Genomic DNA, 26,644 nt, shown 5'->3' with positions numbered 1-26,644 from the left:
CAGAGAATGTTATACTTCTTACTGAAGTATTAGCAATTCAGCTTATGAATGTTTTTTTCCTTATAAGTTCAGCAATCCAATCACTGTCTTTGAAAACATTTAAACTCAATAAGACTGAAACAACCCCATATCTAATGCTGAATATGAAAAAAAAAGTTGTACAAAACTACTCTCATTTTAAATTTGATGCTGGGGACGTGTTTCAAAAAGTTTGCATATTTACTTATGTGCTGCAGAACCCCTGCAACCATGTCGTAAAATGCTACTCATGCAAGGACTTTGACTATTTACATGATGGTAGCCTGACTGACTAACCAATGAACAGTAGTAGAGCTTTAACATTCCATTTTTCAACCATTTTTCCCCATGTGATGAAACAGTGAACTACAACGCATTTACTTCTTGCAGACTTTTTAGAAATTAATTATTTGTTGTTGTAGAGAAGTGTTGTCAGTAGCAAAGTGGCAGGCACTGCTTACAGAGGAAGAGAAGGGAGGGAGGCTTAAATCCCTGTGGGCTGTGTTTAATTGCCCAGGTAATGACTGAACTCAATCCTGTTAAGGGATTTTTACACAACGTTGACCTGATTCTTTTCAAGTCTGGGTTACTGGGTGAATTTATTTTACTGCTATAACCACTCTGTGATGTTAACACGTGAATGAATCTAACTTATTTCTTATGGGAGACTGAGTTTTCCCTTAATACAGGGCTAAGCCCAAGTTTTTCAGAACTGTTAAAAATTCCCCCACTTTTCTGTCAAACATTTAGTGAGCAGATAAAGCTCACACAACATAGATTATAATTATTTTAATGACCACTTGATGGCAGCATTAGGAGTCTCTTTATGAATCTAAACTGTGGTTTGTAGACATAATGGAAATGATACTTTCACAGTGCCAGAGTTTGAGTTTGAACTAAGGTGGTTGATACTGTGGTAATAGCAACACATCTGCACTTGCAACCCTGAACAGGATAAGCAGTAGGAAATGGATAGATAGACAGTAACATGCCCTTAGTGACTGACATTGCTAAACCAATAAGTTTCAAACTAAGCCTTTTTAATCTTTTCTTAAAGTATGAGCTTCATTATTCAATTATTAAGTGCTACTGTAAGTATAACCTTTATATGTTTCCTTTTGTCTTTTCAATTAAAAATAATAACATGCACATTTACAACTGTTTTTTACTGTATGCTGCATGTTTATGGTACGAATATCAACTGGACTCCATCTTCCCTATTAATTACAATTACTATTAATTGTAGGACTGTATTTCTGGACTATTCAGAGATAACTAATTGACATTAATGAAAACTCTCGTTAAGTGACCTTAATATGTTTTGGTTTAATATCAGGTCTACCTTGAATATTAAATCATTGGGCCCCTAACAAAGATTCAGAGCAAAACATTATTACCAAATAAACAGGCATTAAATTTTTTATATGTAGTCTATTTGTGAATTTCAGAACTCCACACAATATGTTTTTTCAATTCTTCCCTGTGTAGTAACAAAGGCGCTTTTTCGATCCCATATGAAAGACATTGCTTTGATTTGTTGTGTTTTTGAATGCAGCTGCAGGGTTACTACAGTACATTTTCTTCACTGACACTGACTGGCAGCTTTGTGCACACAGCACACAGCTCCCTGAGAGCACTGCGGGGAATGAGGATGGTGGTGAACAGCGACTTTTATAAATAAAGCGCACACAGCTGCACGGACTGGTACTGCGTGCGCGTGTCTGTTTTTGTTTGATACACCAAGGGGGAGAAACCGAGGTTTATTGTTGTGCTGTGTGCGGCCCATGTCGATTCATTTCTTGCATTTCTTTGTGGCAAAGCGAATAGAATTACAGTGTAATTTTACCGCAGAGAGATAAAACCGGTCGGGGGAGGTAAACGAGTTCGGGCCTCAGCTTGAGGAGCTGCTGTGACGTAGCCGTCAACCAACACATACACACACCGGCTGCCGCTGCGCCTGCTACAGTCTCTATGTGGAGAAATGACCGCGAGTGACCTCAAAGGAAACACTGTATTTTTGCGACAACTCTCATTTACATTTTAGGTTACATTGCAGGTAGACGTTTTTAACTAGATATTCCGAGGTTATATAGGTCAAATTGAGAAAAATAATACAGCCTGACGTTCAGTCGCGCGACTATCTCTCTAGCTTGAAAGCGGCGGTGCTAACACTAGCTAGCTAAGCTCAGTGGCCCGGTCTCTCGTTGCTAGCGTCGGGCTCCTACATCCTACTGTCCTGCAGATGCTAAGCTAGGCTAGGCTAGGCTAGGCTAGCTTCTGCCATGGATAAAGCCAAGTCAATGATGGACAAGAAAGGAGCGACGGGACCCTTTCATGTCAACAACGGGCAAAGCCAGAGGGGATTTCACGGACACGTCGCAGTGGCCGCCAACGGCAGCTGTTGCAGCGGCAATGCATTCGGCACGAGCACCGGACCGAACAACGGACCGTTTGAGAGCATGCATCTGCTGCACCGCGGGGACGATGCCGAGTGCAACGGCTCCCCGGCCAAGAGATGCAGGCTACGGCGGAGGACGGAGTCAGTGAGACGACACAGACCCCGTGAGTGTCAATCAGCGTTGTCGAATCAAGTTTATAAGCCACTGTAGTAAATGTGTGCACATGACGTGATTGTTTTATAGAGGATGAGTGATTTTATGATAAGGGAACCTCGGGTATGTGCAGCCCTTTGCTGTGTCACAACAGATTAGCCGGGTTTGCACAACCCATGTCGCAATTACAGTAACAACCCCTCGCGTTGTCACATTATTGTGTTTTTGCGTTATTTTCCGTTGATTATTTATTTTTAAGGCCATAATCTCACACTTCAGGTCTTCTGATCAGATTAAATGGCAGGAGACTGGTTGGCAGATCTGTCCAATGTTCAAGCCTGCCGTCGTCAGGGAGACCCTTCTTGTTTTCACGAGCCCTCAGGTTGCATTTGGTGCCCTCTGATTGGTCGGTTCCCAGTGGTGAAAAAGCTCCTGATAAGTGGGCTTGGCTTGCCTCAGCCAATCGATACCCGACTTTTGTGTTCACGAGCCAGGGTGAATGTGCCGGGTCTCCGCCCCGGTATTTACCCAGCGTTTCAGGAGATGTGAGTGAATATCACCCGGGGAAACTTTGCATTTTTAACGCAGGATGTAGAAAAGTGTAGTTTTCTTCGCTGTGTGGAGTCACTTTGAACATCCAAGACTAAGAAGCTTTTTTCAACGTAGTTTTAAATACATTTTTAGATTATTCTTTTAATGCACATTTGAGCTGATATTCGGCATCACTATGAAGCTTATAAGTGAGAAGAAACCTGGTAAGTTAGAGTTAATTTGTGTCTTTTTGTAGGTCTATGCTTCAGATTTTTCTTCACTGATACTCTTATACTAAAATTTTAGTCAGAAAGCTCAATGAGAAAGTTACAAGTTTTCAAAAACTGTTCACAAATAGTATTTAAATATGAAGAAACAACAGATTTTACTCATTGCATTATACAGTCATGCTATTGCAGAGAGCTGTCTGCTGTTCACAGCACAGTTATTCAACAAAACTTCCCCCTGGAGTGAAATACCCAGGGTCTGTTGTTGTGATGGTCATGGTAAACCTTGTTTTTGTTTATAGGTTTGCAGAGCTACCATCTGCAATAGTAGGGTCCTTGTTGCTTAGTCATCAAGTCAGCATTCCTTGCATCTACCAATAACTGTGTTAGAGAGAGATGGAAACAGGAAGGAGGGTTAGCTGGGGACATAATTTGTAGTTTCTGCCTTCAAAGAAATTTTCGTCAACAGTGAAAAGCTGCCAGCATTTATCACATTCAGTGCTGCCTATGCCAGAAGTTAAACATTATCTTTTTTATTATTGTAACCCTGTAGTTACACAATTCTGTCATTGAGATATGGTTGTCAACCATTCCAAAGGAAGAACAAGACATCTTGAGTGTTCAAAGATTGTGTTCAAAGCAACATAAAGAAATAATTTGATATTTAGTTTAAATCAACACAGTAGTATCACATTTGTGACAGTGTTGTTTAAGAAATCCTTTTTCCCTGGTACAGTCAATGCATTATTATGTAACTTCAAATACAAGTGTTTACATTTTTGCTTTTTTTTTTTTTGAGACTCAGCTTTAGGCTGAATACTCTATAATATCCTCACAGAAGTGTTTGTTAAAGACCAACATGTCCTCTGGGTCTGACTGGTTATACCTGCACCAGACCTTTAAACTCATCTTTTGCCTCAAGTTCTGCTTATATAAATGTTGACTTGAGTCAATAAAAGCGAAACCATCAGTTGAGTGAGATGGCAAATTAAAATCTGAAATTAAAATGGTTGTTTGCAGCAGAAAGGATTTCAACAGTAACCAGTGATTTTATTTCTGCTGTAAAATGTGAAGGTTTATTTATTTTATTTTTCATTTTTTTTGGAAGAAAATGAAACAACAGAAGTCAAGACTGAATCACTTTGTGCTAAAATGTACAAAAACTTCTTTCCACAGTGACAGACTGTGAGACAAAACACTGTAGATGTACAGCTTGTACTCTGCATCCGCTATCTGAGAGAGAGGTTGTTTTAGTTGCACTGAAGTGATACAAAGCTAAATATACAGACAGAAATGGAAATATTGATGAGAAGACTTCCCTGATGAAGAATCCTTCACCGTCTTCCCTCCTTTAATCTGACCTTTACTGGCGTGGATGGTCAGAGAACTTGATACATGTGATGTTGTCACCACACACAACAGAAAGCCTGTAATGCTGTTGTTCTTTGATGTGAGTCATTGTTGTCTGGCTTTGGAAAGGGCTTGACACTAGAACTATCCCAGATTACATAATTTAAAGGGACTTCTCATTGGTAAACTTTGAAATGTGTGGTCAGAGCTCTCCTCTTTATGACTGAGTTATCCTTGGATGGAGGCCAGCTGTCCTGATAAACCCGAATAACACTCTAAGCTTTTCCCCACTGAGAGCTGACACTGGAATGCATTTCCCCCTGGGGATGTGATTTCTCATACTTTTGATTTTTTACTCTGCTCAGGGTTTCATGTGGGGTCAGATTAGGATAAAACTGCTTGTTGTGCCTTTTGTTTACACCAGCAGCAGCTTGGCTTTGGCTTCCATTGACTGTCTTTTGCAGTTGTTTTAACCCTGAGTCTGATCCTCATACTTTATGATAATGAAGGGGAAATGTTCACATGACAACAGTTATCATTTCTCATCAGTGCTTTCAGCCATAAAGGTTTTGTAAGAGTTATCTGAGCTCAGCATGCTTAATGCACAGCTGGAAATATTTACTTCCTTTTCTACCAACAAAACGCCAAACTGGCGTGGCTTCATTTTGGCATGCACTTGGTGGTCTTCCGGGTGTGGTCACTGGTATGTAGAATAAGAGAACGGGCAGAATCCAGCCAAGCAGGGAAGCGTAACAGGAGGGCGAGCTTTTTGTGTGTCCCCGTGGTAGTGGGACACACAGCTCTAAAGGCAGCACCTTAAAATAAAATCATAAAGCTCAGCAGTTTCAGTCTTCTCTCTGTCAGTCACAGTAACGTTGATGAGAGCAGTTCTGATTGAAGCTATCACAAAGACATCCTGGAAACATTTCAAAAATTAGGTTTTATGGCAAATATCTTTTTTTTATTGAGCAGTTTTGTCAGCAGTCTCGCCCATTTCCATGTTTTTCACATCCACGTGTGTGTTTTAGACTCATAGTGCTTGAAAAATCTTTTGTGCACAGACAGGAGGTTGGTCCAGTTGTGTGCAAAAATGTGGCAAGAGCAATATGATGTAAGCAAATGTTTTGACTGCAGTCCACGTTTTGTTACAAGGTCTCAGGATGGAGGGAGAGAATGAAAAGACAAACTTCTTGGATTCTGTATTGTGAGAAATTTCAATGTGACACAAGCAGTGAAGGTGGTTTTGTTGAGTAAATCAGAGGAAAAAGGTTTAACCCGTCAAGATAAAGCAAATCGGAGGAAAATTAAAGAGCTCAAACTCAGAGCTCAGCAGGAGTTTAAATGTCTAACATTAAATCTAAAGCTCTTTCTCGTTGGGCTGGTGAGTTGAGTAGCAGTATGTTGATTGACATCATGATCAGGGCGTGCTTACGGGTTTCGATGAGGGCGGAGGGGTTTTGAGAAGAGGGTGTGCCTGTGTGTCAGGAATCATGTAAATTTAGATGAAGAGAATCATTCAATCTCAGGAGAAACCAAAAAAAAGGCAGCTCTTTTTGTGTGAAACTTACTGCTGATTTTTTATTTACTCAGGGACAGAAAAGAAAAACCAGTAGGCAACTTGCCTGTTTTATCAGATATAGAAATCAAAGTTTATTCAGAGTCTTTATTTTTGAGAATGAAATGCAGCTGTGCAGGTGGGGGCAGTGGTTGCCATCACTTTGATGTTTGCTTTCTCTAAAGTATTTTCCCCAGTAGTAAATTAACAAGTATTATTGATACATGAATTTATTGTAGTTTTTTACAGATTTGATATATAAAAGATATATTCTGGTGGAAGCTTTCGAAATGTGAACAGGTTTCTTTTTTTCTGTGGGAGAAAATGAGTTGTGGACAAAAATAGACTTCTGTTTTGTTTCCATCTTTGGAAACAGTGATCGAGAATATCAATCAATTGTGAACTGTTTTTAAAGAGGCTGTGAGGAGTTTGAAGGTGATCTTGAAAAAGGCTCTCTTCTAGATATATGCCAGATCGTAATCCACACTTTAAAATGAGATTATCCGCAACAATTTTACAGGTTCCAGATTATTCTAAATTACTACTTCTTAGCTTTCATTTCAGGCCGACCAGGAGTGGATTGATTTACGGCACGTCTAGGTCTCTATGACAACACTACGCTGGCTGACGAAGCTGAGTAGTGAGAAGAAGATATGTAGCCCGAGTTAAAGGCTAACACAGGGGCTAAGCTGTTTGTGATAATGTTTATTCTAACATATGCAGCAGTTATTCTGCAGTGGTCTGATCAAACTTGAGAGTCTATCAATAAAATGAAGAGTGAGGTTATGTTAGCTCTGCTTGGTAGATGACTGGCAGGACACAGCTAACCAGGATTTACTAACGTTATGCATTACAGACTTGTCTCAGAGCACCAGGCTGCCAGCTGTGCTAAATATAGACGCTTACTAAACTACTTATTAACTGACAATATTGACTTGTTCTCATGTTAGCCTACAGAAATGTTTGAGCACTGGGCTGACAATGTTGCTACATAGCTTGCTACTTCAACATTTACTGGTGTCACGTTACAAACCCTAGCGCTACGTAACTGTAGTGACAACTACCTTACCTCAGCATTGTATCCAGTAAAAAGTTGTATTGAACAAAGAAAATTTATTTCTATCTGATCTCTATTTCCAAAACAAACACACGCCTCGCTAAAAGTAATTTACAACAGTGTGCAGAGACTGCAGGCCAGAAGGTGGCGATGGAGTGCAATTAAAACAGATCCTCCTCATAGCATCTTTAAACACAGGAAGCAGTGAGCTAATGTCACACTGAACAGGAAAATAAACCGTGATTATTTTTGAATAGTAACATGATATTCAATAAGCATTAGTCACATTCTTAGTCAAACTATTGGTGTTACTAAAAATGTAGAAAAGACAGAAAGTTGCTGCTTCTATCAGTTAAATAAGTGATTAAACAACTGATCACAATAGGTTTAGTGTTGTCAACAAAGTAAAAGAAAACAGAAGATTTGTGATTGTGATTTGATTTTGACCCATTAGTGGTGATGTCATGAGGATGCTCAGAGGAATTTACAGACATCAATAAGGAAATGTGGTGTGATGAAGACGCTCAGAGAAATTTACGGACATCAATAAGGAAATACTGAATGAGTCATAAGAATAACGAGTGGACACTTCTTGTACTGACTGTGTAACATCACTTTATCCTTTTAATACACTGTGTTCATCCGTCTGCGCTGTGTTTTCTCATCTTATCACACAAGTGTGCTGTGCACGAGTAGGTTGTGTCCAGTGCTCTTCTAGTGAAACACACATATTCAAACACACACACAAACAAACTCACAAGGCTGTCTGTGTAACTGTGGATCAAAAGTTGAGCCACAATAAACTCAGAGGGTATGTTAGACATGAATAGTTAGCATGGTGAAGGAAAGACACATCAGAGACCTTTTGGAGTTGACACTTCATGTGAAGCTGTACACACAGACACGTGGGGAGTTCGAGGTGGAGTCTGTAGCCAGAAACCTTTCACCTACATGGATACAAATCACCCCCACCCCACCTGACCCTGCTCCTTGTCACACTGCCCTTTGGCTGGACCCATGGTGTGAATGATTGGCTCGCTTTTTAAATAGAAACCTTGGATTTGTCAGACACGTGAGCAAACGCAGGGATCTGAATTTGTTTATCATCCTCATTTTGATAGATGAGGTTGAGCAACCGGTTTCCCGGCATCATCAAACAACCTCTTTACAAACAGCCTTCAGGTGATCACACTTGACTGCAGAGGATCTAAAGGCCAGGATCACAGAAACCTGAGCAGAAATTGCTGAAGCACTGTTCTCATATACTTCACGGGTTGTTTTATGATGATTTAGAGTTTCAGGGAATGTTTCCAGACATTGATGATTGCATTGCATTGATTGCATTGATGTAGCAATCTTCAAGTAGCAAATATAATCACTGTTTACAGTCAGTATACGGGTGTCAAGAAGACTAATGTCAGGCTGGATTACGTCATGATACAACAATGTGTGACTTCAGCAAGAGAAGGAAAAAATGTATATTTTTTTTATCACATACATGAAATAGGAATATTTCATGGGCTGTGTGTGCGTGTGTGTGTACAGGTGTGTTCTTCTGGCGGCAGCTGTAAAGGAAAATGTGATTGTCACTTGAGGCAGACACCGTCATGTACCTTGGCAAGCTTCTAACACTGTCACAACACCTCTGATAGAGTTGGAGGAGATCATATTTCTGTTTCCACTGTGTTTTTTTTTTTTCAACCTTTGCGTCGGTGCATGTGTGAAATCTTTGCTTGTTATGAACACAAGGATGAATCCACCCGACCTTCATAACCAAAAGTATCACTGAGCAGTTTGGTTAAAACTAGAGTGACACCCAGAGATGTTAAAGCAATAAAAGCAAATTCAGAAAAATTTGTAAGTGTGTCAAATCTTTGCTTCTCAGCTCATGTTTACTGAGATCAGAGAGGGTCAGTGGGTAAGAGGGCACTGTAACACAAAGTCATCCAAACATCAGAAGAGGTGACAGGTGACATTCATGCAAAGAAACTAATCACTGTGTAACTCATCAGTAAATATCAGCTACCAGGAGCAGGAGCAGGAGTGATGCCCGCTAGAATATGTTGCTTTTGTGAAAGACAAAGTGTGAACATGTAACCCTGTTCAACACTGCACACCACAAACCATGGCACAGTTTTGACAGGAAATAAGCACAATGAGGTGCAAAGAGGTTGTTATCTAATAACTAGCCACTTTGTCGACTTCTTTAACTTCTTTGACTTCTTGTTTTTGAGTCATTTTTTAAGAAACATCTTCAGATTCTGTTAGTCAAGTTTCATTCATATCAATACTTCCTGGTTTCTGTTATGCACAAGTTTGTATGGCTGAAGAAATTAACTGATCGCTTCAAGGTTGAACTTGCTTCTTGTCTGTAGATGCTAAGCTTAGACAGGGTGTCCGCGGGGTCTTAAAAAGTATTAAAAGTTGATAAATCAGTTGTGGGAAAATTAAATCCCTTAAAAGTATTAAAAAGTCTTGCTCTTAATGTTTTGAGTTATTAAATTTTATTTGTATTCAAGCTTTGACTCCAAAAGTATCCATGAATATTTATTTTACTCCTTGCGACTGTTACGAACTAACCTGACACCCCAGTTGGACAGTTCCATATATCCACCACAGAAATAGTCCATCTGGTTGGAAAATGTTTTCAGGGTCTGAACCTTCAAAAATAACCACACCTGGTGATTGGACGATCATCCTGCTCGTCACACTCATCACAGACCAGCGTAAGGATCTAGAAAAACTGCTGTTACTTTTTGTGAGAATGGGAATGTCAATTAATCTGCCTTAAGTTTCATTTATTCTTTCAAGCTTTATTCCTTCTCAGCTTACCTAATTTTTTTGAAAATGCAAACAACACTTGTCAAAGATCGGTTGCCAACAACAGCTTTAAGTTGTGATAAGGTCTTAAGACTTTTTGAAAGGTTTTTTAAAAAGTCTTAAAAAGGAATTGAATTTAACCTCAGGATTTCAGCATATACCCTGTTAGAGGCTAATCAAACATTCAACACATGTTCGCATGTGGTTCACCCATGGCCTTCAATTCCACACACACATCTGTGGCTCAAATCTGAACGTGGACTTTGGCTCAATAGACCAGACAGAATTGTTCTGTTCCCTCTAACTGTCTGTTGTGAAACAGTCACATCTCCTGATCGTCATGTCATGGCAGACTGAAGGCGCAGAAAGGACCAGCAGAGGTTATAGAGTCACCAGTCACATGCAGACAGCTCTGGTTTGCTGCCTGACACTTAAGTTCAATGTTTAACCGTGGTAAACCTGCCAGGGAGGAAATAAAGCACAACTTTCCGAGTGAGCTCAGATTTATGCAGAGCTGTCTAAAAAGAATCAAAAAGATTTTTTTTGATGATTGCTGCTTTAGTTCAGTGTTTTCAAATGTAAAAAAAACACCTCCACTTCTTTACACAGACTCTTCTTTTCCTCTATTCTTAGCACTCTTACATCTAATAAATCAGGGGCGTAATCAGCTGTTGGTGTAGAGGCACTTGACAGGTTCAGACAAAACTGGAACCTTTTGCATCCATTTTTTCCACTTTTCTGCAACACTTTCAGTTCTCATCTGAATATTAATTTGTTGCTTCACGTCTTTTTTGTCCGTAATGGGTGAAAATCAAAATCAGACTTACTTGTAATCATCTTCTGTAATTATGTTGAAAAGCTGAGCACACAGCATTTAACATATAGAAATCCTGTGACTTCATTCCACTACTTCCCAATGTTCTGTGTGTTTTTTGGCTTGTTATAACAAGAAATCAGCACTGATGTCACAGATAAATGCTCTTTTACTTTACAACTCTTGGGATTTAAACTTGAGATGTTCTCAACATTTCCATACACTGTGCAACACCTTGGACTACCTTTATAGTCAAATTATTTGTAGTACACCAGGGTTTAATAGACTGGTAGAACAGCAACAGTAACATTTTAGTGACGTGAGGTAGTTAAACAAGGTTGAAGCTGTGCCAAAGTACACACATACCAGTTATCATTTTCTCACCTTGAACCAAAATGAAAATGTGAACATGAAAGACTCAAAGGACGCAGAGAGACTCCCTGTGATTACAGCCTTTGGAGTTCATTGTCACAGCATGATTGTCAGCAAAGCAAATGTTTGCAGACAAAGCGCTCGAAGCTTCTTCTAACTGCTCAACCAGTTCATCGGTATGCCAATGACTGCCAATGAAAAGAGACGTAGATCAGTGCAGGTGGCAGCTAAAAATGGCAACATATAATTTCTATCCAGAATGCAAGTATTACTAAGTCAGCAATAAAATACTGGAAACATTTCAATTTTTCTTTATCATGGCAACTCATTATTCAATCCAATGTACTTTGTTTGACTCGATCATCATCCTTATTTGTTATTTTGTGCCCTTTTGCCTTCATCATACATAACAGCTGAAGAGAGACAGGAAATAAGTGGAGGAGAGCGTGGGTGACGACATGCAGCAAAGGGTTGTGATCAGGACTCCATCCATGATCTGCTGCAATGAGGGCTCTAGTTGCTGTACAGCTGGTGCACTCTTAAACTTTGGGGCCAGCTGTAGCTTCTTGATTAGCTTTTAAATGCTATTAATATATTGCTTAAAAAATCACTGCAACTTAGGTAGAGCTGAAACGATTCCTCGAATGATTCGAGGTACTCAATTACACAAATTACTCGAGTAATTTTCTCTGCCTCGCAGAATAGTTTGATTTTAAAAAAGATCAAAGAGTGGTATTTCAAATAGAGCTGAGGCCATATTAAGAGAGTTTTCAGACGCCTCAAGCTACCTCTTATACAAAATAGCAACTAGCAACAGATCTAGCTTCTTTTCTGGAGTTTGGAGACTAATGGGTCATTCTACGAAACAGGTGCCATTTGGGTCCGCAACATTTGATGAGACACAATACACAAAAAATGTGTCAAAGTGTGTTTACAAATTTTGGAGCTACCCAAGCAAGTGCTCTTATTGGCATGCTGTATCAGAAAATTCTATTTCTTCAAGAGAAAAATTTTCATTTGAAAAATAACTGCTCTTTAACTAAACAAAAATGTATTTTATCCGATTACTCGATTAATCGATGGGATTTTCAGTAGAATACTCGTATACTAAAATATTCGATAGCTGCAGGCAGCCCTAAACTTAGGGCCATCAGAATACCAATATTCTATTATGGGATGACAATACATAAAAACAGAAATCACAACTTAAAACTTTACTTGGGGTGAATTTGAGATGTTGCCAGTATCTTACAATAAAAGATGCAAATATTGCTGTATTATCACAATTTGTTCAACGCTAAACAAAACGCCTGCATGTTACTGTTTTTGAGCTGTTTGCAGCATTGTATTTCTCTGGTTCAGCGTCACTTCCCTCCCATGCAGGACTGAAAATGATACTCAAATTGAGTTAGTGTGATGGAGGAATAAGAATGGGAGATGCTGTGAGAGGATGACAAAGGAAAAAAAATCAGAGCTTAGAGATTGACAAAGGAGAAATAACATTTGAGAATGGAGGAAAGCAAATGGTAGAGTGTGATGTTGGTGTCGACCCAGAGGCGGAGATAGAGACTGAAAGAGAAAGAGAGATGGATGGTGTGTATGAGAATGTGAAAGCTTCATAGAGATGGAGAGGAAACACTGAGTGGAAGAGAAAATAGGAGGCTGAGGAGTGTGAGAGAAGCAGAGATGATGAAGGGGGGGTAGTTTGTTACCATGGCGACAGTGGCTCTTGTGGAGCTGTCTTTTTTTTTGTAGCTGGTTGTGCTGAAGATTTTTTTCCTGTACAGAACCCAATGTTCTTCCCAACTATTCCCTCCCTCCAAGCCTCGGTGCAGAAAGTTATATTATGTGTCACTTAAACCGCTGTGATAGAGGAGTTACATGCACAACGCAGGTCTGCTCTGCTCAACATGGATTTGACAAGGTGTGACGGGGAAAATTCAGTGTTAGAATTATTTTCCACAGCTATTTTATACTCTAAATACAATTAACCAGATTGTACAATCTCTCAGTTTTTTTAAAATTCAAACATCTTGTTCGGGATTTGTTTGTAAGTTTATTTTTCTTATCAGAAAAAAATCAGCACACGCTGTAAAAGTTATCTGCAGGTGTTGCAGATGTTCTTGGTCTTCAGGGCACAGCATGACCCAGCTCCAAATTCAGTTTTCATTGCATCTGATGCAATTAATGGCTCCGAAAGAACAACTACCTATCTAAAAAATGAAGAAAATAGAATTCATGCCAGCTCAGATATATATTAAGCTGTTTTGATGCTCAGATGTAATTGAAGCATGTCTCTCCTATTAACATTGCATCACATCTAGGGCTGCAGCTATCGAATATTTTAGTATTCGAGTATTCTACTGAAAATCCCATCGATTAATCGAGTAATCGGATAAAATACATTTTTGTTTAGTTAAAGAGCAGTTATTTTTCAAATGAAATTTTTTCTCCTTAAGAAATAGAATTTTCTGATACAGCATGTCAAAAAGAGCACTTGCTTTGGTAGCTCGAAAATTTGTAAACACACATTTTTTGTGCCTTGTACATCTCATCAAATGTTGCGGACCCAAATGGCACCCGTTTCGTAGAACGACCCATTAGTCTCCAAACTCCAGAAAAGAAGCTAGATTTGTTGTTAGTTGCTATTTTGTATAAGAGGTAGCTTGAGGGGTCTTAAACTCTCTTAATATGGCCTCAGCTCTATTTGAAATACCATTCTTTGATCTTTTTTAAAATTAAACGATTCCTCGAGGCAGAGAAAATTACTCGAGTATTTTTTGTAATCGAGTACCTCGAATAATTCATGGAATCGTTTCAGCTCTAATCACATCACTAAAAAAGGGTTAGGTAACTTGGTACATTTGTTTTAAATGGGTGAAAATTATGTTCTGTAAATTAATTTTTGTTCACCTGATTTCATCAAACATTTAAACACCTGACTTTATTTGTTACACTGAAAAGACATCTTTCAAGTTTCTTTGATTGTTGGCCTTGTCAGGTTGCTAATTTTAGTTACTTGATGGATTTACTTATTTAGTATTCCAAGTAAAGAAGTGATAAAGGAGGTCATCTAAATTTGATGTGTTCCCCTCTGCAGCCTTCCCCTGGTTCGGCATGGACATTGGAGGCACTTTAGTCAAGTTGGTGTACTTTGAGCCAGTCGACATAACTGCAGAAGAAGAACAGGAAGAAGTGGAAAACCTCAAGTCAATCCGCCGCTACCTCACCTCAAACGTTGCCTATGGTATGTCAACACTCCCATTTACACATACACACATAAGACCATGCAGATGTGGTAACAGGGACGGTCAGAAGGGCAATCAACAGGATGATACCAGGATGTGTTTTACAGTTTGTCCCTCTCATGTGTTACATAAGTCTTGATAAGACTTTTCAGAGATGGGGTTTTGACTCTGCTTTGAGACCAAGCCTGAATTTATTTTATACTGTAAACTAAAAGTTTCTGACTCTTTACACTTCTCCACACAGGTAAAACAGGCGTCCGTGACGTCCACCTGGAGCTAAGGAACCTAACCATGTGTGGCAGGACAGGGAACTTGCACTTCATCCGCTTCCCAACACAGGCTATGCCTCGTTTTATCCAGATGGGTCGGGACAAGAACTTCTCCAGCCTGCACACCACACTCTGTGCCACAGGAGGGGGAGCCTATAAATTTGAAAACGAATTCCGAACAGTGAGTTGATTCACCACAGAGATTAAGTGACAGCTTTCCTTCAGCATCCCTGAGTAGAAAGCGCAAAATCATCTACTCACTCTGCATTATCCCTCACTTATTTATCTTTAAACACACAGCAATATCAGTGTTTCTCTTATATTTTTGTTACAGAAATGATTAAGCAGCATATTAGTTAAAAAGAATAACTTATTGATTATCAACCTTACTAGACCATGTAAAAAAAAAAAAAAAGCAGATTTTAAAAAATCGTACTATTATTATATCAGTAAATATCTGTCTACCTGGTCTCTTGGTGTCAGATTTAAATTTACATATGTTTCTTGAGGATATTTTGTAGTGCTTTGAAATTGTATGTATGTGCCCTGGTGCCTGTTAACCTGAGTTCATTGACCCTCTGTAGTGCAGTACGATCAATGAGCTTTCTCTGCAGTATACGCTCTGAGCTTTTACAGCTTGTTCACACAAGTCTTTAAGTGCTTTCAAAAGTCATTTTAGCTTTAAAGAGCTGACAAATCAATGCTCCCAATGAATGTGACAATGTTTTACTTTCCATCATCTTCAATTTTTAAAGCCCTCCTTCAGATACCTCATACAGCTAAAACGGAATCTTCTCTGTATTTTAATCCCTGCTTGTGCTGCAGATGGCGGACCTGGAACTGCTGAAGCTCGACGAACTGGACTGCCTGATCCGCGGCCTGCTGTTTGTCGATCGGGTTAGCTTCAACGGACACCCGGAGTGCTACTACTTCCAGAATCCTTCAGACACCCAGAGCTGCGTGAAGAAGCCCTGCACCCTGGATAACCCCTTCCCCATGCTGCTGGTCAACATAGGCTCTGGGGTCTCCATACTGGCAGTGTACTCAGAGAACAACTACAAACGTGTGACAGGGACCAGGTAAGAAGGAAAGATGGTGTGGTACTAAGGCACAAAAACAACAGGGTTTGTTTTAAGAAAGAAGTGGAAAATAAGTCTGAGGCTAATTGGGACTGGTTAAGGTTGACAGTTTCTGTCTTTTTTTAATGGCAGGACATCATGGTTTAACGGTGCAAGAGGGTTCTCTCCCTCAAGACAAAGAGAGAGACTCATTAATTGATGTGCATCAGGTCTTGAGTGTCACAACATTTTTTAAAATCCCTGTGAGTTAGAGCATGGTCACACTGGCCATCCAAACCGTGCCTAAGCACGACTGCCCCCCTGCAGCGCTGTTCCCCAGCTGGAGAGTACGGCCAGCGGTCACACTACCCCAATATGAACCAGACTTTAGCGGGTATCAGACAGGCGCACAGCCCGCCTTCGTCATCATGAAGCATTTGTTTACATGAAGCACGATCTCATCAGAGTCAGCACAATGAGACACAGAGAGCACTGCTACAACTTTAGAGACTTTTCGACTTATATTAAGTCATTTTCGCCCGACACAGCCCTCTAACACCCCTGCTTTGTTTCAAATGCTAGTCGAGAGATGCGCTCGCAGTGATCATACGTAATGGATCGCATGCGCTGTCCGCGGGCTTGTGCTAGTGCATGAAGTAAACCGTGCCGAAGCACAGAAGCGAATCGTGCTTGAGCACGGCACAGCTGCAGTCACACTGGCCATTCCAAACGTGCTTTACGGCTGGAGCGTGCTTAGGCACGGCACGATTGGCCAGTGTGACCGCGTCCTTATTCTTACATGAAGCCTGATGACAAAACAAGGTGGATCTGGTTATACCGCTCTAAGTCTCCCCGACCACTTATCGGACTGTTCATCTGCACAAGCAAAACAAAGTATCATACTAATCAACGATAATCCATTTCCCTGGCTCATTATCTGTAAATCACTGAAAATTAACTCAAAGATTAATATTTGACTTGTTATCGTAGAAACAGTCTCAGTCCATCTCATGGGAGGAAGAGAAGTATCCGTTCTACATACACATTGGTTTGTGTTTGTTTTAATATTTGGTCAATGAGAGTTCAAAGTTGACAGACTGAAAATGTTTGTTCACCTTCACCCTTGGTTCAGTGAGCGTTAGCTTAATGTTTGGCATGAAGAAATATGTGCTAAAGTTGAAGGTGGCCAAACATTTTATATAGCAGCTGTAGATCTACCAGATAAGACAGAATCAAATGTTTGAATTCTAGCCAGTCGTTATCTCAGTTCACCTTATGTACCTTTTTGCCCTAGTTATGTAACAGTAGGAAGTGATTATGAAGATGATAAAATATCAAAGAGAACAAAAAAAGCATTTCAAGTTTTTTTTACAGTTATATCATTTTGAGTGCAAAGACGCATCTTTTTTATTTGTCACACCTTAATGTCACAGATCAACCTTGTTGAGCTCCTGTATGCATTCTTGCATGCATAAGAAGGACTTACATTTTAATCTGCCAGACTGCTCCTGAAAGAGGAAAACATGAGTTAACCAAACTTAGATGTTGTGGGTGTCAGGTCAAGTTAAGGAGGTGGATGTGTCAGGTGTCAACAGTGTGTGTGCTCTCTTGTGTGGGTTTTCACTCTTTTTGCAGAGCTTTTGTTTCAGTGCCTTACAGAAATGTTTGAGCTAAATGATAATATAACAGAACACAGGACAGAGGAGTGTTTCTGCACTGTAACCTGCTAAAATGCTGCAAAGTGCTGTACTCATGAGGGGTTGAGATAAGATAAAGCTTCTTATCTTGTTAATGTTGGGTCATCAGATAACATTAACAGGTCCAGACCTGTAGATGTTTTTGAGAATTGTCTTGAGACAGCTTTTGTTTTGATTTGGTGCTGTACAAATAAAGATTGACTGATTGATTGATAAACAGCATGAATGCTTGATCAATGATCTGAAGCAAATGCAGACCTTTTGTTTACCTCAACATCTTTTACACATAATTTTCCAACCCTGTCCCACTCCTCTCCTTTTGTCCATCTTTTTTGACCCACTCAACATTTCTGTGCCATCTTCCCCTCTCCCTGTGTTTCAGTCTTGGAGGCGGTACATTCCTGGGCCTTTGCTGTTTGCTAACAGGCTGTGAGACATTTGAGGAGGCATTGGAAATGGCAAGCAAGGGCGACTCTACCAACGTTGACAAATTAGTGAAAGACATCTACGGAGGGGACTATGAACGCTTCGGCCTGCAGGGCTCAGCCGTGGCATCCAGGTGTGTGTGATGAAGGATTTGTCACCTGAAGTTTGCTAAAAAAAACCCATGACCTGTTGTGTGTGAGCATGAAAAAAGAAGTCTAAACTATAATAGCAGGAGTTTGTAAATACAGAAATATCTTAATTAACATATGTGATTAATGCTGCACAGCTACAAACAACCACAACAGAAACACAAAACACACACAAGCAAATAGTTTCCTGACATAATAACTGACACTTTGACCTCGACTGGCTAATCTGGCTTTATTGTGTATACAGTAAATCTGTAGCTCTGTGTTCAAAGGTTCAACCTCACAGAGAGGATTTTATTACAGTCTGTAATTTAACAACACTATTTTCTTGTTATGTTTCATTCTGTTGTCAGCAGGAAAACAAAACATACAGAGAAACAGAACTCACATTTATTGACAACTAGCACATGTTTACTGTTGATCTGAAGGTTATTGTGACATTACCAGAGGTGCAAGCTGTGTGCTGTGATCTCTTATCTTTTTTCCTTTTAATTTGATAAAAGCCCCCTGAACTTCGTAGTATGTTGAAACGTGTGCATGTAAAAAATGTATTGGATGTCTCTAGTTTTATTCATTTTTCATATTAATTTTTCTTCAGTTTTGGCCACATGATGAGCAAAGAGAAACGGGACAGCATCAGCAAGGAAGACCTGGCCAGGGCCACATTGGTCACCATAACTAATAACATCGGATCCATAGCCCGGATGTGTGCAGTCAATGAGGTACATACACACGCTTGCATAAAAACACATGATCCTGGTCTGTCATCAGTGAACATAATATGCATGACAGTAATAATTTGTTTATACCGAAACCAAAGGGATTGCATTTTTCAGTAACCTGATCATGAATGCACTTCAGTGACAATAAGAAACATGAACCTCCATTGAAGAAAACTTTCAGTCTCTCCCTCTGCTACTTTTTTGCTCCGCTAAGCCCCTCCCACCAACGTTTCCAGCTATTGCCACAGCTAATCCTTTTTTTTCACTCTGCTAAATTATGTCACACTCTATGTGGTGAAAGTTACCCGTGTAACTGTGATTCTCTTATCTCAAGGTATTTTTGCCTAGTACGACCTCTGTGTTATTGTTTTGCCTTTCACACTCACACAAATGTACCTCTAAAATCAAACCTCTTTTGATTCTTTTTTTTTTACTAAGGACTTACTTCAAATCTTTCTTTTCCTCCAATGCCTTCCTTCTTTTGGCGACTTTTGCCGTATGATCAGTCTGGAATGTTTCTGTGTGCTGTGGGCTTCTTTACAGTGTTGCCTTGTGGCATGGCGATCAAGCAGCATTGTACAGGGCTATCACTGCATACAGAGCTGCAGCTAACATGTTCACATATTCACCAAAAGAAGGGTAGAGGGCTAAATAGAAACGTTGTTTCTCAGCCAGATTGGTTTTATTTGAATTTATTGGATTTTATTTCAAGAACTGATTCGTTTTAAGGGTTGAAGGGATAAAAGGCAGAACTTAAGCCTGAAAGACTTGTAGACAAAGTGACCCAACATATCATACCTGCTATTTTTAAAAAGTGAAAAATATGTTTTGACATTGCAAATGAAAGATTACAAAGTTTGCAGAAGACATCAGTGAGTGAATAAACAAACAGATAAAAAAAGATTGTCTCCCTCTTCTGGGTTCAGACCTCTGTCCCGACAGGGGTAACTAACCTCAAAACTGCCTATTATTAAGTCACGTATTGAGTCACTTTGGAAGCATAACAGTGGACTGGTGTTGTCTAGCCATTGCAAAAACACACCTAAAAAGCAAACACACACTACCTTGTTCTAAGTTCACACTGAGTGTTATTAAGTTGCATAATGGAGTTTACAGCATGAAGATAATCTCAGACTCAGTAAGGAACTACTGCTGCTTAGATTTTGAATTGTTGATCAACCATTTCCTGGCAACTTTGCCATTTCTTCAGTCAAATATGACATTAAAATATTCACATGTTAAATACATAGAAACTCCTCTTTCAATATGAATATTTCCTCCTCAGATGTCAAACAGAATCATGATTAAATGTAAAATTCCACCTGTCATTGTCATTCACATCATTACTGCTATTTCAAAAAGTACGTTTCTCATACAACTGCCTTAAGTATTCTTGAGTGTCGCTGCATGATGATATCCATATGAAAAACAAAGAAAAACAAAGGAGCATGTAATTTATTTCAATAACAAATCAGCAACAGTTGGAGATTAGTGTTGCTGAAGTTCCCTTGAAGAGGATAAAGCAGTGGATAGATGAGGAAAGTGGGGAGTAAATGCAGAAAATGAACCTGAGGATAAAATGTAACCCCGACATCCTGCTTGAGGACTTTCACATTTTTACTCAGGGCACCCAACTCACCCTGAAGAACAAGAAAAATTCGGAGCAAAAATTCCAATTGAGTTTTCTCTGTCAGGGTTAGTGAAGCCAGATAACAAAACACACCTGGGGCATGTTGAACTGTCTTCATAGTGTAGGCATCCCCAGCTCTCCAGCGCCACCATGTGGTTTGGGTGAGGTGTTGCATTTCACCTCCAGCACATCACCTGTTTCACATCAAAGCCAGGTTCAAATGGGATTTGAATTCATCCTGTGTTTAGGTTGGATTAAAAATGTTCCTCAAAAGTGTAATATGGAGGCATGAACAATGTTTACAATTTATTAACAGCATACATGAAAAATAGGTAACATCAAAACAAATGCATGATGGATCACTTTATTTTCATCTTTGGAATCCTATTATAGTTTTTCAGGATTTCTTTCAAAGCTTCTAACAGAACAGTTAGTGAGGAATACAGTACATGTGGAAGGTTAGAAATTTGGAGTCATGTTGAAGTTTGCTGTAATTCTTTATTTTCTTCTTATTTTCTTCTTATTTTCTGCTGTCTTCTTCTTTATTTCATTCAATTATAATAAAATACACTTATCTTATGGTATTATGTTCACAATCTAAATCTATCACTTATAGCAGGGGGATTAAACTTCCCCCTAAAACATGTTACATTTTCAGCCATTTTTTCCCATGAAATACACATGATGTGGCTTATTTATCTGACGTGTTCCTATCTTCTTCTTAACAGAAAATTGAGCGTGTGGTGTTTGTCGGGAACTTTCTTCGCATCAACACTGTCTCCACTAAGCTGCTAGCATATGCCATGGACTTCTGGTCTAAAGGACAACTGAGGGCCCTCTTCTTAGAACACGAGGTGAGAAAAAAAACTTGCTCAAACCTTTAAGATGTCTTCTTAAGTTTGTATTTCTTCTGCCTCTTTTTACTCATTACTGCTTGTGTTCCATCAGGGTTACTTTGGGGCTGTTGGGGCGCTGATGGAGCTGCTCAAGACATCAGAGGACCCATGAAGGAGGTCCTGGTATGACATCTGCTCTCCACTAGACGATGTCATCCAAATCCTGTACGCTTTGATGTCATCAACTCGCGATGCTGTGACGTCACCCACTTTTGACGCTGCTGATAGGTCCAGTTCACACAGGGCCGCGAAAGGAACACTTAGAGACAACACAGAAACTGAGAAAAGCCATTTTAATAATTTAACTCTTGTAAATAGAAATAACCTCTAACATTCATCTCCGAAATTTCCCAGAGTTCCCTACTATTATAGAGGTTTAATATTGTAATCTTTAATTTATGGTTTCTTTTGACTCCTGTGATCAGGCTGGTGTCAGGAAGCAAAGGATTTTACTGTTGTTGTTTTTTTGTTACCGTGTGTGTGTTTGTGTGAATAGCTACTGTAGCATTATGGAGGCTGTCGTGCCTGGACGACTATTTGTACAACAAGGCTGGATGTCTGCAAATAGGGGCAACAACTCTACCACATTAACCTGGACTACTGCTAGTGGTCACTGAGCTCTGAGCTGCAGTAGGAGAACACTTATAGGAATCGTTTTGGTTGCGGAGGTATTTTGTTGCACAAAAAGTTGCCCTAAAAAACTGCAGTCTCTGCGGAGTGCACTGAAGCCAAATGCTGCAACTCGTACATCTCATGCCTCCCTCAGATCAGATGAGAAGTAGAGAAAATCCCCATCACTTTGTTTTGTTGCTCCACTGCACATGGCCTTTTGCTTTTGGTTGTCTTGCCTCTGTTTGCCTGCATCAGAACAATATTAACAGCACCGTATTGCTCACATATGCACAACAAGCTAACCTGCTGATCTTAGTGTTAGATGACGGGACCAAGTCTTCCTACAGAGAGCACTGCAGCTTGTTCATTACTAAAATGTGTTTTGTGTGACGATATTCTCACCCTTCTGGTCTTTAAGTGTTCAGTGTTACACTTCAGCAGGTCAGAGGCCTTTTTCTTCTCCCTGTTGCTCCACTGCCACACTGCTGCCTTGTTTGGATGTTGCTGTGTGAGCTTTTAGACAGTAGAAACCATACCATTAGAAAGGTTGAGTACATATGTTGTAGATGCAAATGTAGAGGACTAGTGTCACCGGTTTGGGGCAACAGAATCGTATATGGTTCATTAGGGTAGTTATTAACCGCCATTATTAATCCTGTTACTAATATAGTTATGCGTGCCACAGGAAGCAGCATACCCCTGTGTGATCTCTCATGATATCAGCTGATCTGAAACAAATGGAAAAAAAAGCAGACGGTGCATACAACCAACTTTACAGATTTCCGCTTTGGTCATCAACTATTACTCCTGATCAGCCAGGTATAAGTCCTCTGAAACATCGGTAGTCTGAGCTTTGCCTTTCTGCAGGCCATGAAATGCCCAAACAGGCAAAGCATGAATAATGAAGGGAGGTTAGAATTGAAAGCTAAAAATTCAAACCCCATCCTACTATTCCCGCTTTACGCTTATTATGTGACAATTACACCGTAACTGTCGTGCCCCTTGCCTCCTCCCTTCCTGAATCTTTACATCCCTTCACCTCAGAGTAATAGATGGTGAAGTCTCATAACTGTCCACTGTAGCACTGTCAACATGCCTTTACTGTCCTACAGAGAAACTGTGCTATTTCCCTTTCACATTTTATGTAAATCATCTTCATCTTACACTTCTTTTTCACTCTGGACTTCTTTCTTTGAAAATGCCTCCAAATCACTACCTACATTTTTATGTCAGTTATTTTTTGTGTTTCTGAGCCTCATATAAAAGTATATTTTTAACAGTATCTACAGCACATTGATAACACAGTGAATGCTAATCAGTTGAGTGTTATACAACCTTTCTGAACTTCTTTTGAACTAGCCCTCTTCTCTGACAATTAATCTGTAAAATGATGCACAGGAAGGTAGGATTATGGCCTCATTGTTCTAAAAAAGGCAGTTATGTCTGTAACAAATGATGTAGTTGAACCTGCAACTAATACCATATTTATTTTTAATTTGAGTCTTATGACTTTCTTCATCACCATCAGCTTCAATAATCAAAATGCAAAAAATTGCGCATGTGTACAGAGTGATTATAGCAAAGTACTGTACATGTTGTGGAGTTTTGCCACCAGTTTTTAACTTCACTGTATTCTCAACGAGTTAAATCCAGCTTGTTTGCTCCTTTGTGGACATTGCAAATGACCATTTGGAGTGCTTGTTTCTTTGAATTTTAATTTGCCTTGTTCCAACGTCTGTTTGGATGGTAAAAGTGGCCTCAAGCTGTCCGGTGCCACTCATCTTAAATCCCCATTAGTTGCCTTGACTGTGTGTCTGCCTGTGTTCACCGTTCTTGTGTCCTTCAGTCTCCTGTGTGATATCAGTTCTCACCCGCTCAACTTCACCTGAGTATTTTTGTAACACTTTGCAATCGGATATATCTTCATATTTCACTCTTCTGTTCATTTTTTTTTCTAATTTTATTTGTTTTTGTTGTTTTTTTTATTTTATTTTATGTTGTACGTAAATGTCTGCAGTCTACATATATTTATCTTTTTTCTGATTTTCAGCAAATTCAGCTTTCACTACTCAACTGGTGAATTCATGTGTGTGAGCAATACAAACGAACCATGCTACTCCTGCAGCAAAACCTTCCTCGGGTATTACACATCATAGAATATAATTGGAACTGGATTTTGGAAAATTAGAGTTTTCTAAGTTTGTTTTTTTGTTTGTTTGTTTTTTGGTTTGGGAACATTTTCATAAAACTAAATACCCTTGTATGTCGATTTTCTTTTATGCTCCTCGTTTTGTGGCCAGTAGTACAGAGTGAGTTATCTCTTATGTGATCTTGAAAATATTGTTGTACAGAATTCCTTTTTTTTGCTTTGGTTGGCACAAAAGAACCAGTGTGATTGTTTGCGAAGGTGTAATTCCCTGCATTATTCTCTGTCAGGCTGAAGAAAATGTGCAGCACTTTATGACAGGGATCAGAGTCTGACTGCAAGTTTTACCTTAAAAAAATCTGTTGTCCTTACCACTAAAACCTTATTTTAGAACAGTTCGATATTCAGATGATTAGGCTATTCATTCATAGAGGCTAGCTTTAGCATTGTAGCTGATTATCATGTTTTTCAGCCCTGGTGTCAGTGCTTTATCTCTCCTGGAAATAGATATGTGAAGATTTTTGAAAAGGTTTTCACAGGGTACAGATGATGTGTTGAAGGGGTTCCCAGTGATGGTAGGATTGCAAGTTATACGATCAAGCTCATGTATACTAGTCTAAACAGTTCAGTGCCAGAGTTTACAAACTGTCATTGAAAATGAATGACTTTGATACTATTATAGTATTTCTGGGCCTTCATGATGTAACTTCTGCATTATCAGTGTTTTTAACTAATGAAACCTGTCATTTAAAGCGGTATCACATCATCCCTGTTGGTGACTTTCTGATCATTAGTCCTTTAAGAGAGATTTTCATGCTAAAGCTGCAACACAAATCCAGTTTAAAGAAAGAATTTGGTCATGTCAGTGATTTGCAGTTTTGGTTTCTCTTACACTGGGATGGCCTGTACTCTAATCAGTATGTATTCCTCTAAAGTATGGACTAGACAGCATGTAATCCTTCATTTACGATGAACTCTAACCGACCGGCTATGCAGTAACTCATCCATGGATCTCTTTGTCTACAAACTCACTTCTTCTCTACAGCTCCCAGAGTTTAACCTGTTTGTAAATGTTTTTGAAAAGAATATGCAACCCTGTGAGTTTTTCCCTCTGAGTTATCCTGTTTGAATCTTGACGGAGAGAGTTTCTCCTCCTGATGTTTGTCCTGCTGATTTACTTGTAAACTCCAGTAAAGGTGGATGCTTGCAACTGTATGTTTTAGGCCAAATTATGCACCAAAGTGAGCGTATCAAGCATTTATTTTTCATTCATACTTAATCTGCATACACTGTGGCTCCATTAAGTCATGACACCATCAGTAAATGGTTTTTTTCAACCTACAAACGTGGTTATAAATAGGCTGAAGCTCTGTGACAAGAATGATGTGTTGCCATTAGTCATGTGAGCTCCTGACCTTTTACTCTTTAATGCTTTGCCAGACTTTTCAGGATTTTCTTGAGGGTTCTTAATCTGGTCCAGCATCCTGTTGCATGACACATCCAGCCTTAAAACTGTCTTCTGGTATGCTTGACCCGCAGGATAGACCTTTTTCTCCTTGTGTAATTGATTGTACAGAGATTTTGTAAATAATAATAATATGATATATTCTACACCAGCAATCTGTCTGTTGATCAAGTTGTTTCAACTGTTCAGGGCCGGGTTTCCCAAACATGACCTGGCACTCCATTTACAAATCCAAATGCAGACAAAAGACGCTTTTCCCTGCAGCCTTATCACCTTCACCAACAACTTACAGTGATTAGATTGTGTTAGCTAATACTTTTAGGAGTCTGATTAATTCTGGTTGTTGTGTATTACAAATAATACTTTCCTCATAGGGACTAGAAATGTTTTTCGTCATCTTTTTGACACTATACGCCTACTGATTAATAACTTAACATTTAGTGTCGCTGTACTGAGAGGTTTTTTTTAGGTACAAGCTAATTAATCTGACACTGACTAAGAAAGAACCATCCTAAACAAGTTATTCTCTCTTTCCATGGTGATAAAAACTAATTGGAAATTAAAATGAAATTAAAACATACCATTGTCTTCACTTGGAAGTGTTTACACTTTTAATGCTGGCCACAGCCCAGTTGCCTGTTCTTTGTCTGCAGGATTATAGTGCTGGTTGTTTACACTGACTCCTATTTGATCCAGTGTCAGATGTGATAGGTTTGGGAAGCCCAGTGCTGGTTGTTGGCGTCAGTTCTGCTGCTGCGACTGCTTTTAAGCCTGGATTTAAAACAGGACGAGTTAAAAACAAAAAAAAGGTTCAATGAAAATGTCTCCCTGCCTTGTGCAATCTGTATGTACTGAAGTGAAGAGATTTTTTTTTCTAAAAAGGAATTAAACGAAAACTGGATGAGATATGTAGTCTGAGTGTGTCTTTACTCACAGATTAAAAGGGAAACACATAGAAGACATTGAGACAGAGAGCAAAAATAAAGCATACAAAAGTACTTTCATTCATGTAGTGAGGGTTCAAATTTTA

General features: G+C 39.4%; 1 protein-coding gene across 2 annotated transcripts; it reads left to right on the top strand.

Moving 5' to 3' along the window:
- The first annotated feature begins 1,508 nt into the window (after positions 1 to 1,508).
- On the top strand, positions 1,509 to 26,513 carry pank1a (pantothenate kinase 1a). 2 transcript variants are annotated; one of them, XM_074675637.1, is made up of 8 exons: positions 1,509 to 2,580; positions 14,397 to 14,543; positions 14,789 to 14,994; positions 15,639 to 15,892; positions 17,951 to 18,127; positions 18,742 to 18,865; positions 21,224 to 21,349; positions 21,444 to 26,513. In XM_074675637.1, the coding sequence occupies exons 1-8, from the start codon at positions 2,301 to 2,303 to the stop codon at positions 21,501 to 21,503; spliced, it is 1,374 nt and encodes a 457-aa protein (XP_074531738.1). In that variant the 5' UTR covers positions 1,509 to 2,300; the 3' UTR covers positions 21,504 to 26,513. The 2 variants fall into 2 exon arrangements, with proteins under 2 accessions (XP_074531738.1, XP_074531739.1); XM_074675638.1 differs by lacking the exon at positions 1,509 to 2,580 and adding an exon at positions 3,130 to 3,325.
- Positions 26,514 to 26,644: the final 131 nt, after the last annotated feature.

This window comes from Halichoeres trimaculatus, unplaced genomic scaffold, assembly GCF_033239565.1.
Source record: "Halichoeres trimaculatus isolate MK-OKI-2021-1 unplaced genomic scaffold, fHalTri1.1 fHalTri1_scaffold_8, whole genome shotgun sequence".
Taxonomy (NCBI): domain Eukaryota; kingdom Metazoa; phylum Chordata; class Actinopteri; order Labriformes; family Labridae; genus Halichoeres; species Halichoeres trimaculatus.
Note: the sequence above shows the minus strand (reverse complement) of the source record. Positions and strands in the feature narration are given on the sequence as shown.